At 34.8% G+C, this 17,782-nt stretch overlaps 3 protein-coding genes across 3 annotated transcripts; 2 read left to right on the top strand and 1 right to left on the bottom strand.

Moving 5' to 3' along the window:
• Positions 1-2,919: 2,919 nt before the first annotated feature.
• On the bottom strand, positions 2,920-5,027 carry LOC105163673 (rust resistance kinase Lr10-like). The gene is made up of 2 exons (XM_011082115.3): positions 4,745-5,027; positions 2,920-4,417 (listed from the first exon to the last, which is right to left on the bottom strand). Exons 1-2 carry the CDS (start codon positions 4,809-4,811, stop codon positions 3,183-3,185), a joined length of 1,302 nt encoding a protein of 433 aa, XP_011080417.1. The 5' UTR covers positions 4,812-5,027; the 3' UTR covers positions 2,920-3,182.
• A 3,005-nt stretch (positions 5,028-8,032) lies between these two features.
• On the top strand, positions 8,033-12,314 carry LOC105163674 (rhodanese-like domain-containing protein / PPIC-type PPIASE domain-containing protein). Its single transcript, XM_011082116.3, has 8 exons — positions 8,033-8,404; positions 8,916-9,032; positions 9,448-9,539; positions 10,064-10,164; positions 10,250-10,360; positions 10,789-10,897; positions 11,416-11,466; positions 12,097-12,314. The coding sequence occupies exons 1-8, from the start codon at positions 8,155-8,157 to the stop codon at positions 12,175-12,177; spliced, it is 912 nt and encodes a 303-aa protein (XP_011080418.1). The 5' UTR covers positions 8,033-8,154; the 3' UTR covers positions 12,178-12,314.
• Positions 12,315-12,533: 219 nt separating this feature from the next.
• Positions 12,534-17,230, top strand: LOC105163676 (calcium-dependent protein kinase 34). Its single transcript, XM_011082118.3, has 8 exons — positions 12,534-14,772; positions 15,161-15,304; positions 15,406-15,558; positions 15,707-15,822; positions 15,965-16,132; positions 16,230-16,357; positions 16,446-16,545; positions 16,751-17,230. Exons 1-8 carry the CDS (start codon positions 14,088-14,090, stop codon positions 16,853-16,855), a joined length of 1,599 nt encoding a protein of 532 aa, XP_011080420.1. The 5' UTR covers positions 12,534-14,087; the 3' UTR covers positions 16,856-17,230.
• The last annotated feature ends 552 nt before the right edge of the window (positions 17,231-17,782 follow it).

Below are 17,782 nucleotides of genomic sequence, written 5' to 3'. Positions count from 1 at the left end.
CCTCATGTGTTATTGTTTGTAAAAGATAATTATATTTTTACAAAAAATAATAAACTTTATATGATAAGTACACAATTTATCATATTTTGATGATGATTATACATTCCTTTTTAAGCTGAAATACTCCTAATCACATGGATTTATTTCATTTCCAGCTCAAAAGATTCGATGAGGAGTAAAGATGATAAATTTGAGTTAAAAACGGCATTTGAAAGCATTTAAAGAAAGAAGGAGTAAATTGTGATAGATTTATTGATCCGACTAGATGCACCCACGCTTAGTGCTGCTGTTAACTATGACTAAAAAGGAAAGATGCGGTTTATGGTGAAGAAAAAGGCATGATTGCTCTATGATTTTAGAAAGAATCATATGGGATATTTAGCTGATGCAAGTGAATGATTTGTTAACTTTTTAGAGCCAATTATGTACCTAACCATGTTTTATGTCTAGATTCGTAGGATGCTTATAATATAAATAGGAAGACATCTCTCATCCATTATTCTATCCATCATTCTATCTTTTGAATTCTTTTTAGTTTTAATACACTACCTATTTGCTAATGGAATTCCACTTATTTTTTGTGTGTTCTCTATTAACATGTTAGACTAGGATTTTTATTTTTAGGTTAAGGTTAAGGTGAATGCTTGATTTCTAAATGTTGTGCGATCTAATTTATACTTACTATTCTCGTTAAAATAAGTATTCATGTTATTCTTTGCAACTTACTACAAATATCTGAGTTATGAATAATGTGGGCACCTGTTCATTATCAAGAAGGTTTCCTTTGCTAATTGAACTTTGCAAATCCGTGTAATTATTTGTTCAGTTCAATTATTAGTAGCGATATAGCATGATTGATTATGTCACAGTAGTTAATTATATTATGGGGGATGCATGATTTAACTTAAATTGATTTTCATAGGAATTTGTTAGTTAGAACAAACCTTTCTAATTCGTAATAGTGTTGATGGATTAAATATTGTGGACGTTTTCAAGGTTGTTAGGAATTTAGCCAACGGTCGTACCTTGACTGATGAAAAGGTAAGGAAAGATGATGTCATTAGGTCGTACCAATGACCATAATTGATTGATTTATTTTTAAACGCGTGTTGTATTTGCATCAATTATCAATCAATGGAATCAAGTATGAACCCAATCTTAACTGAAAAGTCTATTCTTATATTTTTTCTCTTTCAATTTCATAATCCCTCTAGTTTAATTTAATTTTTATTCTCTTCACAATCAACCCTCCACTATTTTTTATTTTTGAAGGAACCAATTTGAAGCTAATCTCTGATGAATGGACCCTACCCTCACTTCTACAAAAGTGTCCTTAGGAATTATTTTTTGTGATCTCGACACCTAATTTATTTTGATTAATATATTTTATATTTAATTTTTTAAAATATTAACAAGAAATAAATATTTAATTTAATAATTCTTCCACTAAGTAATATAATTGTTTGTTCATCAATAATTATTAAATTTGCATAATTGCAAAACCAAAAAGTATTTTTTAACTAATCAATAGCCATTTCATTTATATTTGTTAATAATATAGGAATAAATATAATTAGATAATATAAAAAATAAAATATAAAAATTTTAAAATATAAATATGTGAAAGTGTAAATGTGATTATTTTTGAATTATTTAAATTGCTTGCAGATTTTAAATATCAACTTTAAATATGCAATTTTAAAAGTAAATTGGAAGCTGTAAAGTTGAATTAATTATTATAACGAGGGTAAAGTAGTAAATGATTTGAATTATTTACAAAAAAAATTAAAGCAGCTAGAAGCGTCCCCAAGGTATGTTTCAAACTTTTAGCCTAAAAGCGATTTTTCTTAGCAGTTTTGAAAGGAGAAGTTGGTGTCCAAACATCTCAACTTAAGTATTTTTTTTTTTTTGAACCAGAAGTTGAAAAACACTTTTTCAAAGCCTGCGTATTCACTCCCTTAAAAAATTTTGAAATAATTTTTTTATTTTTTGTGGAAAAAATGAGTATTATTAATAAACAACAAGTTCAAATATAAGCAAAATTAGTATTTTTTAATAAATAGGGACAAAATGATCTTTAATTAATTTAATTTTATTTTAGAAGTGATTTTTCTGTAAATATTTTCAATTTAGCCTTTGTCTGTTTTTTACTTTTTTTTTTATAAATACTACCCACTTTTGATTCTATCATAATTTTTAATTTTGTTTTTACAAAAATAACTTCTCCAGAAGCAAAAATTTTCGCAAATACTCTCTTAATTAGACTAAACTAAAGTACGCTTCTTGATCTTATTAAATCACGCTCCTTTCATTTTGTTTTTCTTTTTTAATTTCAAAGTTGTTTTTTATTTATTTATTTTACTTACTCCTAAAATAATAAATAATAATTTTTTGAAATATTATTTATTTAGATGTAAAATAGGTGAAGAAGATGACAAATGAGACACGTATGCATATGATGAATGGATGCGCTCAGTTGTGGCATAAGTGAGTAATTGAGGTTAACTGGGATGTAATGGTGCACCTTTACTGCCGGTTCTTTTTGTTATTGTGAACATGGGTTTTGTTGCATCTGCTCAAGATCTCTTCGGCTGTGGTATCTTGTCTTGCTTCCACACTTTCAGGTATTGGTTAGCAAGCAATGTAGTTTAGTAGAGATCAAGACCTGCTTTTGCCTCAAGGCACTAGTGAAAGATCATTGTCTCACAAAATTTGCCTTGATGAGCTACATAGGTTGTAGGGTGAACGATGGGTCTTCACCTTCTCAAGCCACTCGAATCTGCAACCGCTGGTGGCGTGATGCTCTAGCCACAGGTGGCTTAACCCTTGATCACCCTTCATCCCAATCTTAAGAGAAAGCCAAGAGGAAAAATCTTTTGTTCCAGCAGCAGAGAATGTAAAATTGTTGTGGAATAATAGCAACAAGTAGAGGGAGCTGACTGAACTCATGACTTGTGATTCTGATTGTTGTACCACTACATTTTCTTCATGGTGAACTGAACATTTCAAGTGTACAAGTCAATTTTGTTACCAAGTACAAACTTTACCAAGTATCATTTAGGCTTATAAACCACTGATATATCTTATCAACTTACATACACAGCAGTAAGGTTCCCTGCCCTTGGTTGTACATACATGCTAGTTTATTTTATCAGGTAATCTATTGCTTCTCTTACAGCAATCTATAAAGTGGCCACAGATATTTCATACTTGGCCATGATAGGAGTCGTCTCCTTAAACCAATACGATGTCGTCCCTTCACTTGTACACCCCGAACCACTCCCAGAACTAGTTGGTGGCTTCAGCACATCAGTCCCCACTGAGAACAAGTAATGAAATGGCTTAGGTGGTGGCATTATCTCTACCCCTCCCTCCAACATTTTCACCACAATGCTCATTGGCGGCCTCGCCTCGGGTGAGTCTTGAGCACACCAAAGGGCCACCACAGCCATTCTCTCAGCCTTTGCTCTGTCCTTCTCCTCAATCCCACAAGCTTCTGTTAATTGCATCAGCTCTCCTTTCTCATACTCCTCCCAAACTTGCTTTGGAAACCAATCGAGACTGTCGCTATTGCCGCCTATTTTGGTGTTTTTCCTCCTCCCGACTATCTCAAACAGGAGAATCCCAAAACTATACACATCACATTTATAGGTTATTGGGAAGTTCTTCAGCATGAACTCCGGTGCCAAGTACCCGGGAGTCCCCCTGTATCCGGAGACAGTAACGTGTGTGTCGTCTCTGTTGCAGAGCCTTGCCAGCCCAAAATCCGCTACCTTGGGAGAGAAGTTCTCGTCCAGAAGCACATTCCCAGGCTTAATGTCATAGTGAATGATCCTTTGCTGGCACTCTTCATGTAAGTATGCGATTCCCTTTGCTGTTCCTATTGCAATTTCATGCAGTTTCTCCCACTTCAGCTCTTGATTCTCACTGAACAAATGCTTGTCAAGTGATCCATTTTCCATGAATTCATACACAAGAGCACTCATGAACTGATCATAGCAGAAGCCATATAACCTCACCAAGTTTATATGATGAGTCCTCCCAATGGTTCCAACTTCAGCCATGAACTGTTCTTCGATGCTCCGGTTTGGACCCCTGTTGAGGACTTTTACAGCAATCTTTACCCCATTTGTGAACTGCCCTTTGTACACTCTGCCAAAACCTCCAGATCCTAACGTTACTGAGTAGTTATTCGTAAAAGCACAGAGCTGCTGAGCAGTGAAACGGACCGGTTTTTGCTGAGCCAGTTCTAGGAAGAATTTCTCCATTGTTGGGGCGTCAACCTCCCAAACTTGGATCATATTTGACGGCATTGGTGGGGCTACTGCTGCTCTTAGTTCTGATGCCTTCTTCATCCGGAGACAGTGTATGAACATAGAGATAGCCACTACCATTATTATCTGGGTCACAATTATAGCTGCGACATGAAATTTGCAGTGGTGAGTAGGAACAAAAAAACAAATAGCCGGAGATGAGCTGAATACATTGCTGTCTAAACTTATATGAACTTTTATAGAATTGGACAATGAATCGAACTCCAGTGGCTTATCATACTTTTTCCAAGTTTTATCAAATTGAAAGACACGTTCAAGGTTGGTTTGTTATGTTGAACGACGTTTGAGCAGCGAGCTTTTAACAGTAGCTCATCTCCAAGAGAGTAGCTTGGTTTCAAGCTTAGCTGTGAAATTAAGCTTGTGACATGCAGATACTTGCACTATTTACTAACCAGCTCCTGAATGCTTACCTATGGCTGGTCCGCCAATCTTGAAAGGAAGTGGTTGAGAAGACATGCTGCCTTCACCGGTTGACATAGTTGATAGAATTTCAGGTCTTGAATCTGGAAATCACTACTCACTTCCTGATATGTTTTTGTTGTCGGTCTTGATCATGCCTTCAACACAACAAGCCTACTTCTTCTTGTATATATGCTGCTTTCTTGTAGAACTAGTATTGATTACTATTTACTGGATGGATGCAGCGTTCAGCTTCCCTCTCACTTTCCTCTTTCCCACATCAAATCATACAGCATTTCCTGTTAATTGCTTCTGTTTTCATACCACGAAAACTATGCAATGACTCACCGGCTATCCTGTCCAAGGATGGCGACGGATTGGACTACAAACGCGCTTTCACTTGCCTTGAACTTGACTCGTTTCAATCCGTCTCTATTATAGTTGGAACCTACCCCGCTACTACTATAGTATGGTTCTTACTTGTGGTTTCAATTTTACGGATGGACACTTTTGTCTAAAAGTATTAAAATTTTGATATTATTGATCTTGTGATAAGTGCTAATGAAAAGTACATGTGTTGTGTCACTTTCGCTAGTCAACGGCGGTTGACTTAATCAATAAATAGACAAATTCCATTTTATCCTTCATTAGTTTTAAAAATAAAAGTTAAAAAACCTTCTTGTATTTTAAAAGTGGACTAAAAAATCCTCCATTTAAAAAAATCCTTTTTGGACTTAGGGATTGTTGAAAATTTTTGGTTATAGAGAAGTGATTTTTATAGTAAAAATTGAAAATTGTAGCAAGCGATTTGTTCTCAAAACTATCAAATTTATAGTAAAAATTGAAAATTGTAGCAGAATTAAAAGTAGATAGTATTTATAAAAAAAATTGAAAAGAAAACAAAAGCTAAATTTGATAGTTTTGGGAACAAATCACTTTTAAAATAAATTTAATTGATTAAAAATCATTTTGTATTCATGCGTTATTGTTTGTAAAAAATAATTATTTTTTACAAAAAATAATAAACTTTATTGATAAGTACACAATTTACCATGTTTTAATGATGATTATACATTTCTTTTTAAACTGAAATACTCCTAATCACATGATTTATTGCATTTCCAACTCAAAAGATTCGCTGAGGAGTAAAGATGGCAAATTTGAGTTAAAAACGGCATTTGAAAGCATTTAAGGAATGTAAATTGTGATAAACCATGCTTAGTGTTGCGGTCAACTCTTAAAAAAAAAGGAAAGATGCAGTTATGCTGAAGAAAAATTGGATGATTGCTCTATGATTTTAGAAAGAATCATTTGGGACATTTTGCTGATGCAAATGAATGATTTGTTAACTTTTTAGAACCAATTATGTACTGAACCATCTTCTATGTCTATATTCGTAGGATGCTTATAGTGTAAATAGGAGGACATCTCGCATCCATTATTCTATCTCTTGAATTCTTTTTAGTTTTAATACATTACCTATTTGCTAATGGAATTCCACTTATCTTTTGTTTGTTCTTTTATTAACATGTTACGCTAGAATTTTTATTTCTTGGTTAAGGTTAAGGTGATTGTTTGATTCCTAAATGTTGTGCGATCAAATTTATGCTTACTACTTTCGTTAAAATAAGTATTCATGTTATTCTCTGCGCTCTTACTACAAACATATGATCTATGAATAATATGACCATTTGTTCATTATCAAGAAGGTTTGCTTTGTTAATTGAACTGTGCAAATTCGTGTAATTATTTGTTTAGTTCAATAATTAGTAGTAACATAGCATGATTGATTATGTTACATTAGTTAATTATATTATGAGGAATGCATGATCCAACTTAAATGAATTCTCGTATGAATTTGTTAGTTAGAATCAGACTTTTTTTAATTCTTAATGTTGTTGATGAATTAAATATTGTGGGCGTTTCCAGGGTTGTTAGAAATTTAATCAACGGTCGTACCTTGGTTAACAGAAAGGCAAGGAAACGTGAGGTCATTAGGTCGTACCAATGACCATAATTAGTTTATTTATTTAAACGAGTGATATATCTACATCAATGATCAACTAATGGAATCAAGTATGAACCCGATCTTAACCGAAAAAGTCTTCTCTTATATTTATCTCTTTTAATTTCATAATCCTTCTAATTTGATTTAGTTTTTATTCTTTTCACAATCAACCTTCATCTCCCCCCCCCCCAATATCTTTTATTTTTGAAGGAATTGAGCTAATCCTTGAGGAATGGACCCTACTCTCACTTCTACAAAAGTGTACGTAGAAATTATTTTTTGTGCTCTCAACACTTCTCATTTATTTCGATTATTATATTTTATGTTTAATTTTTTAAAAATATTAACAGAAAAATAAATATTTAATTTAATAATTCAACTAAGTAATATAATTGTTCATTCATAAATAATAATTAAACTTCATAATTGCCAAAAAAAATAAAATTAACTAATCAATAGCCATTTCATTTATATTTTTTTTAAAGATATAGGAATAATATAATTAGATAATAAAACAAATAAAATATAAATATGTGAAAGTGTAAATTTGATTATTTTTAAATTATTTAAATTGCTTGCAAATTTAAATATCAACTTTAAATATTCAATTTTAGAAATAAATTAGAAGCAATAAAGTTGAATTATAATTATTATAATGATGGTAAAGTAGTAAAAATGAGTTGAATTATTTATAAAAAAATCAAAGTAGCTAGAAGCACCTCCAAGGTATGTTTCAATTTTTAGCCTAAAAACATTTTTCCAGAGTAGTTTCAGAAGTAGAAGCTATCGTCCAAACACCTCAACTTAAGTGATTTTTTTTTTGAACCAGAAATTGAAAAGTAATTTTCGAAAGCTTGCGTATTCACTCCCTTGAAAAAGTTTGAAATAATTTTTTTTATTTTTTGTGAAAAAATAATTATTATTAATAAACAACAAGTGCAAAAGCAAAAATTTTCACAAATCTCTTAATTAGACTAAGCTAAAGTACGCTTCTTGATCTTATTAAATCACGCTCCTCTCATTTTGTTTTTCTTTTTTCAAAGTTTTTTTTTTTTTTTTACTTCCTCCTAAAATAATAAATAATAATTTTTTAAAATATTATTTTATTTAGATATCAAAATACTAAAAAAATATATCAAGTTTTTAATATTTTATAATTTAAATTAAAAATTAAAATACTAAAATTTATTTCAAAATTAAAATATCTGGACTAACATGCGCGCAATTGGGGTGGATTAAATTTGAGTTGATTTAAATAAAGAAAGAAAAATTAAAATAAAGTATTGTCTGAAGTCGCTATTTAGTGGAAATTGGAGAAAACGGAAAACGCGAAACGGCAACAGAAGCGAAAGCATCTTCTTCTCCAGTTCTTGCCGCAGTAATCGAATCAAGAAACACTCTCAGTGACGAGCAATGTTAAGAGCTTCAACTCACCATCTTTCTCCCTTTGTTTTCGCTTCTCCATCGTCTCTCTATGCTCTTCTTCCCGCTCTCGCCGTCCACAAGAGCTTCCCCTCCTCACTGTTGCCAAAACTTCAGCCCCTTCTGCATCTGGGAGTCGCCCACCGTGCACCCAATTATCGCCGTAATTATCCTAGTTTGGGATCGAAATTTAATCCAGTTCCGGGTATGGACGGCCAACCTTGCGTCCCCAAGGCTACAGGTCTGTCCAATGCCACTCTATCAGAAGCCGATACCATTTTCTTGTTCTAAAATGATCGTTTCGAATTTTTCTTGTTAGGTTTGGTTTATGTTTCTTGGGTTTGTTTTGTTGTCTTTCATTTTAGCTTTTTGCGTTGTTATATATAATTGGGTACTTTAATTTCTTCCTGCTGATTATTGGGTCGTTATCAGTGGTACAAAAGTCTTAATTTTTATTTTATTTTCTAAAAATTCATTCCTTGCTTGGTGGTAATTTTCAATTGAATTTATTTCTGGGTTGTGCCCTTTTGCTATCATATACTGATGAAAAGAGTATATCTGAGCGTTGTCTTAATAAATTCCATTTCTTACTGTTGAACCCTACAAAAACCCTTTTCCATAGATTATCCATACATCAGATTCAGTTTCTTTCTTTTCGGTTATGTAAATGCAAAATCTGTTTCATTTCACTTTTAAGTTATAGCTTGAGCTTGCTTTGATTAGATATGATCCAAATTTTATACTCTCTTCAGCTTCATTCAGCTCCGAGAGCAGCTCTGAAGGTGGTAGAGAAATCTTAGTGCAGCATTTGCTTGTCAAAGAAGATGATCAGAAGCTTTTGCTTGAGCTACAGAAAAGAGCTGCTGAAGGTTGGTTTCTTTAGTTTTAAACATCGAGCATGACCAATATTCTTTATTTGAATGCTACACACAATATTATTGCAGCGTTATATAGATGTAGGTATGGAATTCGTTAAATCAATGGCAATTTGGAAAAACAGTCATTTCACATGATATCTTCTATTTATTCACCATCTAGTACGCAGAGTTTTCCTTAGTTGACATTCTAACTGATATTATAGGAAGTAAAAACGAATGTAGTTAAAACTTAAAAGCATTGTGTCTGTGTAATTATGGGCCGCATTTGGTAGAATCAGTGTTCCATGAAAAAGCTTTCATATGATGTCATTTTTGCCTTTATTTGTTGCCACCATTTAACAAGATTAACGTTGTCTTCATATTTCCCATGTATAATTTTGGTGACAGAATTACTTGTTATGCTCAGGAGAGGATTTGAGTGATTTAGCTGTGGAGTACTCAATCTGCCCATCAAAAGAGGAAGGGGGTATGCTTGGTTGGGTGACAAAGGGGCAGATGGTATGCTGTTCATGTTCATCTTTATCTTGAACTACTTTATCCGGTTAACCATTTGTTTTGATCAATTCTCAAAACTTGGAACTTATTGCCCTAACCTTATTATGCATGACGACGACCAAGGGGTTCAATTTCATACAACTTGAACATTCCTCATCTATGAGCCAATCTTTATAAATTGCAAAGACTAACAAAGGGTTTAATTTCATACAAGTGAAAACCCTTTGCAATTTTTAAAGTTTGGCTCATAGATGAGGGATGTTAAAGTTGAATCGTCAGACAAAAGTAATGTTGTGTCATTAGCAGACAGTTCTTTGAGTTAAAAGATTAGTGGAAGTATCTGATGAAAGAAGACGACTCGAAAGGGGATCCTGTTTTGTGGAAAATTTGTTTCTCTACAATATTTCGACTTGTAATTTGTGTTTCAGTTGGTGTGCCGCTTATCCATTCTTCCGTCTTGCTTTCACATTGATATTTCTCTCAATTTCGTTTTGATAAAGTTGTATCTTTATGATGAAATATATCAGGTGCCAGAGTTTGAGGAGGCAGCATTTAGTGCTCCGCTTAATAAAGTTGTAAGGTGCAAGACTAAATTTGGGTGGCATTTGTTGCAGGTTCTATCTGAAAGGTAAAATTTGAAATGTAACTGGAACGTGTCTTTGCAAGAAGTCGATTTGTCATTGTTTTTCTTTTCTTCCTTTTCTTATGTACAGAGAGGCGTTGGTTCTTGAACACATTCAGCCTAGTGAGTTCCATCAGAAAATGCAAGATCCCTCTTTCTTCGAAGAGGCACAACTGATTGATGTTAGAGAACCTGAAGAAGTGTACGTGTATAATTTTTGGATTCTGTTACATTCAAATTGCAGCAAAAAACTAACACGACGGAAATAAGTTGTGAAAAACAGAATTAGTTAAAAACTTATATTTTAGACTCGCTCATCCCAGTCCCCATCCTGCTCGGGGTGTGGTTGTACAAGACAAGAGTATGCAGTTCTTACGCACAACTGGCACATTTCAAATTAGTAGTGGCGACTGCATAATCTAATTGATGCTAAAAAATGTTGAAGTTACGTGAAGAAGACAGTAAAAATTGAAAATAAGGAAGAAAATTTATTTTTCCTGATTCGCATGATGTTCAAGCTGAGTCTTAAATGGGGCCCTTTAATCGGGAAGATAGAGTTTTCCTTCCAGTTGTACATTACAGTTGGCAGATATATGTCATCACTATTCTGATTGTCTCTATTTATAACAGGGCCATAGCGTCATTGCCAGGTTTCAAAGTTCTTCCTCTTCGCCAATTTGGAAATTGGGGACCTGAAATTACGACGAAGTTTGATCCACAAAAGGAAACATATGTTCTGGTATGTGCATAACTTCAGCCCATAGTTGGGACTGTACTATCACATTATATCACAAAATTGATCTTGGTTGAAGACACAGTTGCCTGGCGAAACCATTAGATACTAATGAATTTCAATACTTACTCAAATTACATATGAAAAGTGAATGATTGCTTGAGATAATTCCTTACCAGCTATTAATTTTTGTTATTACACATATCTCTAGTGTGACCCAACCCAACTTACTTTTTCTCAAACCAGAGCATTTCTAGTTGGCCTGTAATCTTTTGTTGTCTTTGGTCCAAGTTTCAACCATAAAGTCAGCTACTACATTCTGTTTCTCAGCCTGAATAGCTACTTTAAGGATTATACGCTATTTGTTGTTTTGCCCATCGCCAACAAGTTGCATGCCATTGTTAAGTATCACATGTTCGTGACCAGTAGCTTTTGGATAATATTCTTTGCTGCCTCTTCTCAATTTTTTTTATCTTTTTGCTCTTGTCAGTATCCCACTGAAAACTATATTGTCCTTCGTGCAGTGTCATCATGGTATGCGATCACTGCAAGTAGCCCAATGGTTGCATACACAGGTGAGGCCTTTGAGTTTACTTAGTATAACATGCAAATTCAGAAGCAAATGTAGATTTTAGAGCATCTGAACGTTACAACTTTTAGCACACAGTTTAATGAAGTTCAGTTGTTTTCACAATGAGAGATGATAAGTTGTCAAAAACAGCAACTTTGAAAATTAACAAAATTAAAGATAAGGAACTACGGCCAGTCGACCCTGTTTTTATTGATGACTGAAATAGTTGGGAATATCTTCTCTAGTAGAAGTGCAAGTTATCTTTCCAATAGTATCTTTCTTGTTTGTTTTCTTTCCTCTCTAATGACACTGGATAGATGCTATGCTGTAGATATCTTCATTTTTTCCAGCTGACATTGAACATCCTGTTAGCTGCCGTTCTTCCCTTCACTGAATATGAATTCTTTTGTCCAATTTCTTGCGCAACAAACTTTAAGCATTTCTCATTGTACAGGAAAAAATTGTAGCTCCTCGAAAGGTTAAAACCACTGCTGTGTACCGTTATTACTTTCCAAGTCGATCTTGATGCCATTTACATGGCCAACATCGTTATTCTTCCATAAAATTCACCATAACCCCTTAACGTGTCCTCAATAAAACTTTATTCTGATGCACGTTACCTTTGTATTCTCAGGGTTTCAGGCGTGTCTTCAATATCACTGGAGGGATTCACCAATACGCTCTGAAAGCGGATCCATCGGTTCCTACTTACTGAGTATTCCCTGACTTGCTTGATGTTCCAATTCTCGTGTCGAAGTTTCCCCGTTATTTTGCAGATAGAACAATAGGCAGGTAGATACAGAAAACTCTGGAATTTTGACGGTGATTTTGAATGACACTTTGTTTTCACAATTCTCATCCCCAGAACTATGATTTAAAAATATATCTGAGGATTTATTAAAAGTCTATCATATATTTCTCTTTCAGTAAATTGTTAAAAACTCGCCAAAATTTCATTTTTCGATTTTTCTCGAAAGATAATAATCTACGTCAACAATTCATATTTGATTCCAATTTTTGAAATATTACAAATATCTCGATATTTGATGTAATTATGCAATTTTTGGATGGAAGTATGAAATTCTCAATTTTGCCTTACTGTATTTTTTTTATTTTTCTTGCATCGTATTTGAAAATCCATATTTACCAGTGTTTGATATATTATTGACTTATTGTTGGTCAAACAAATCTTTTTGAATAATACTACACTTCTACATCTTTATATGTGTTAATGCATATGAGAAGGTACATTTTTAATCTTATAAGACAGTTTGGTTAGAAAAGATTTATTTAATCTGTAATAAGTCAATCGAACCAAAAATGAATTTTTATTCTTTGTTTTTGTTAACATCAATAAATTTTGTGAATTTTGATTAGTCGGGGAATTTATTTGTTGGACTAAAATAAGCGTTAAGATAGTAAATATAATTTTTCATACCATATAAAGTTTAGGTGTAGTTATATTAAATTTTAGAGAGGACTGTGCTATTATTATTATTACACTTCCCTTATAAGTTTGATGTAATTACATACTCTGTGGTTTGCAAATTATATTTAGTACTTTTGAGGTTTGCATCCATCAAATAAATAGGTCCTTTCGTCAGTCAAAATTCATTGAGCTCATTGATATTAAGGAAAAAAAATGAATAAAAATAGATATTTACTATCGATTTACTTATTACTGACTTATTGCAAATTAAATAAATTTTTCCGAACTAGCTGCTCTTATAATAATAAAGATATACTTCCTCATATGCATCAACCATTGAAGATGTATAAGGGTAATTTGATCATAAAAAAATAATTTGATTTATAATAAATCAGTAATAAGTCAACAAAGGGTAAATATAATTTTTTATTTAATTTTTTTTATCAATATAGGAAAATTTGATGTACTTTAACTAACGAATAGACTTATTTATTAAATGCAAACAAATTTCAAGAATTCTGAATATAATCTTGGATAAATTGCATAAATTCCTATATTTTCAAAATTTAGCTAAAAATCTCCCCTGTTAAAACAAAAGGCAAAAATACCCCTATATTTTTCTAAATGTTGCATACTCTCCTTTCATTGGGTGAGTGGGATACACTCTCTGTTAGTTTTTAACGGAGAAGGGATTTTTTGCTGTGTTTTATAAAATATAGCGAAATGTTAGTTAAATTTTAAAAACACAAAGGGTATGCAATTTACCTTATAAACTTTTAAATTATAAAGGATTTACGTATAATTACGGGGAGAGAATCGTAATTAAATCCCTTATTTTAAAGTTAGAAGGAGGAGGGAGGAATTGAAGCGAAAATGTGGGAAACCAAGCAAGTTAGAATAGAAAGGGTTATTTTGGGGGGTGATTGTGGTTGTGGCCGGGAATTCCTCCCAACCTTTGCTGTCTCAAAACTCATCAAAACGACAGTTTTCTTCAACTCATTCTTTCTACCCTCGAAAAACACAACTCTAAATCTCACAAAACATCATGCATCCATGCATGTTCTCTTCTTTTCTCTCTCTAAAACATCCTTCATCTCTGGCCTCTCTTTCTCGTTTCTCTCCTTCCGGGAGCCGGCCACCCACCCCTCTTCTTTCTCTCTAGATTTCCTTCACAACAATCCCATTCCCATTATTCAATGGGTAGCTGCTGCGCCCGGGGCACCACCGATGATGCTCCAGCGCAACCCGCCGGCGACAACTCCACCGCCCACGCCAATGAGGGAGCAACAGCCAACCCCTCCTCCACCCCACCACGCACGCCGCCCCCCGCCTCCCCCAACCACTCCTCCAAGCCTGCTAAGCCCACCCCAGTAGGCCCCGTGCTCGGCCGCCCCATGGAGGACGTTCGCTCCACCTACACCATGGGGAAGGAGCTGGGCAGAGGCCAGTTTGGCGTCACCCATCTCTGCACTCACAAGCAAACCGGCGAACAATTCGCCTGCAAGACCATCGCCAAGAGGAAGCTGGCGAACAAGGAAGACATCGAGGACGTTAGGCGGGAGGTCCAGATTATGCACCACCTCACGGGGCAGCCCAATGTTGTCGAGCTCAAAGGGGCTTTCGAAGACAAGCATTCCGTGCACCTGGTCATGGAGCTTTGCGCCGGCGGCGAGCTCTTCGACCGGATTATTGCCAGAGGGCATTACACGGAACGCGCCGCCGCGTCGCTGCTTAGGACTATTGTACAAATTGTGCATACCTGTCATTCCATGGGGGTTATTCACAGGGATCTCAAGCCTGAGAATTTCTTGCTGTTGAATAAGGATGAGAATTCGCCTCTCAAGGCCACAGATTTTGGCCTCTCCGTATTCTATAAAGAAGGTTAGATTTTCATCAATTTCTGCATATTTTGTGTTTATCCAACGTTTTTTCAGAATTTTTTGTGTATTCTTGGGGTTATGTCCATTGTCAAGTTGTTCTCTCTCTCTCTCTCGCCGAGGAACATGAAGACACATAAAATTGCCAACAATGTTATGGTTTTCTGTGTATAGAACTTTTCAAACAAAAAGGGTAGGAAAAATACTGAACTTTGCTCCGAACTTAATATCTTCAGAGGTCGAAAAGTTGCATTTTGGTGCTGTAATTGCAAGATTCGATGTATAGTTTCTTAAGGCAATAAAGGGGTTAGGACGTATATATATGCGATGAGGAGAACATTCTGGTCTAAAACTTACCCTTTCTACTCTGTTTCTGATTTTTGCAATGGCAGGAGAAGTTTTCAAAGACATTGTGGGTAGTGCTTATTACATAGCTCCGGAAGTCTTGAAGCGAAGATACGGACCAGAAATTGATATCTGGAGTATTGGGGTCATGCTGTATATCCTTCTGTCTGGAGTTCCTCCTTTCTGGGCAGGTTGGTCCACTTACTCGACCCCTTCGTTTTCTTCTCGTAATCTTTATTTCTCCATGTTTCATCTCCAAGATTTAGATTGATTGCGATCATATGTGGATCAGAATCGGAGAACGGAATATTCAATGCGATTTTACGTGGACATGTTGATTTTAGTAGCGACCCATGGCCTTCAATTTCCAATGGAGCAAAGGACCTTGTTCGGAAGATGTTGCATACAGATCCCAAGCAAAGGCTGACAGCATTCCAAGTGCTAAGTATGTAGTTCAATTAGTAGTTTCTTTTACTATGTTTTGATGATCAATCAATAATCCAAATATTCAATTTTCATGTCTTCAACAAATAATTCTAGTTCGATCCACATTCAATTTTATGGCTCTTAACGAGAGACGTTTGTGTTTTAAGATCATCCCTGGATCAAGGAGGATGGAGAGGCACCCGATGTTCCTCTTGACAATGCTGTTCTGAATAGGCTCAAACAGTTCAGAGCTATGAATCAGTTCAAGAAAGTTGCACTCCGGGTAATTAATAGTAGATTTTGCTTCTATAAGAATTATTGAAAGTAAAAAAGTATCTCATTAACTATTTCTTTAGCAGAGATAAAACATAACGCTTTTAGCTTTAATTCAAACTTCTGATTGTTTTTCTTGAATGGATGAGTAGGTTATCGCGGGCTGCCTGTCAGAGGAAGAAATCATGGGACTGAAAGAAATGTTCAAGGGAATGGACAGTGATAACAGTGGAACAATTACTCTTGAAGAGCTAAAGCGAGGTTTGGCCAAGCAAGGTACGAAGCTGTCTGAATATGAAGTGAAGCAGTTAATGGAAGCTGTAAGTTCATTGATATATTGTCTTGTTCTTCTGAGTAATTACAAGATTTTTCTGTATATCAAATGATAACACTTACACCCTTTATATTTATGATCAGGCTGATGCTGATGGCAATGGAACAATAGACTACGAAGAATTCATCACAGCAACGATGCATATGAACAGAATGGACAAAGAAGAGCATCTTTACACCGCATTCCAGTATTTTGATAAAGACAAGAGCGGGTATTGTGTTATGATACTGTTAAACTAGGATTTACATGTGTTGTGATTTCAAGATGACCTTAAAACCGGTTTTCTTTCTTCTGGACAGGTACATTACAGTAGAAGAACTAGAGCAGGCTCTCCGAGAGTTTGGCATGGATGATGGCAAGGACATAAAGGATATCATCAGTGAAGTTGATTCTGATAACGTAAGTATCAAGTTCCATGTTCATGTGATCTGACATCAAATTCTCTCTACCTTCTTCACAATGAAGTTTATTACTGAATTGAATTACAGCAGTGATTTTGTTTTTTCAACTGTTCTGTGAAACTAATGAAATTAGCATTATATGCACCAAGAAAGCAGATAGTTTACTTTGTGCTTCTTTACTAGAAATCTCCTAATGTCTGCAGGATGGCCGGATCAACTATGATGAATTTGCAGCCATGATGAGAAAAGGTAATCCAGATACGGCAGTGAACCCCAAGAAGCGGAGAGAAGGCGTCTTCACTTCATAGCTGTGACAACGTGCAACATAAGGAGAAGAAGAAGCTTTCAAACTATGCACCTCCATTTCTTCAGTGGAGGAGGGCAGGCCGACGGGTTGCAGTCTCAGAGATATGAAATACGAAATTCTTTTGCATGCCAGAATTCGGAGGGATAACATTTGAGGTTTCTACAACAGATTACTTCGGATTTGAGGATCGTGGATTCAAGGAGGTTGGCCAGATTACTCCCCATGTATGAGCAGTGAAGTCGTGTAAAGGCTCTCTCTAACTTGTAAATATCAGGGGTCTTCATATGTGTCTATGTATTATAAGTGATCTAGATTAGCTGCATTTGACGATGTATAGCGAACCTTTGTGACCAAAGATGTGGATCATTTTCTTTCATGTTTTAGTCTTTCCAACTGTTCATATTTTCCAGGATCAATGATGAATTTCGCAAGATCATTAAAAGGGGTAAAGAGATGTCCGTTATTTACTTTTCAAGCTTCACATAAGCTGGCTCATGAATCCATTGTACTTGAAATATAGTATTGTGCACATCTCATTTTAACTATACAACCAACACCATTCACTCAAAGAGGCAAAGCTTCTTCTGTCGTGGTCATTAATCATAAGCTGAAGCATACTAACTTATCATTTTCTTGCACTTCATCCAAGCAACTGAGAACCACAGTTTTCCAAATCAACATATATACTTATATATCTCAGTGGGGCGATGGATCGAACATGCACAAGTATAGGCATATATGCAACTAAGTGATGGTAAAACAGCAAGCTCTTCTCAACCACAATTAACCTTCCATGGAATGATAACACAGATTATCACAACCAACAGACTAACAAATTACTCTTGATCAGTAGTTATTTTACATCCATCTAGCCACACCGTACAACCAGAAAACGTGGGTTCGTATAAAATCTATCACTAATTCCAGT

Source organism: Sesamum indicum, linkage group LG6, assembly GCF_026168435.1.
Source record: "Sesamum indicum cultivar Baizhima isolate 11 linkage group LG6, ASM2616843v1, whole genome shotgun sequence".
In the NCBI taxonomy this organism is placed as follows: Eukaryota; Viridiplantae; Streptophyta; class Magnoliopsida; order Lamiales; family Pedaliaceae; genus Sesamum; species Sesamum indicum.
The sequence above is the reverse complement of the archived record's forward strand: the minus strand, read 5'-3'. Positions and strand labels throughout refer to the sequence as shown.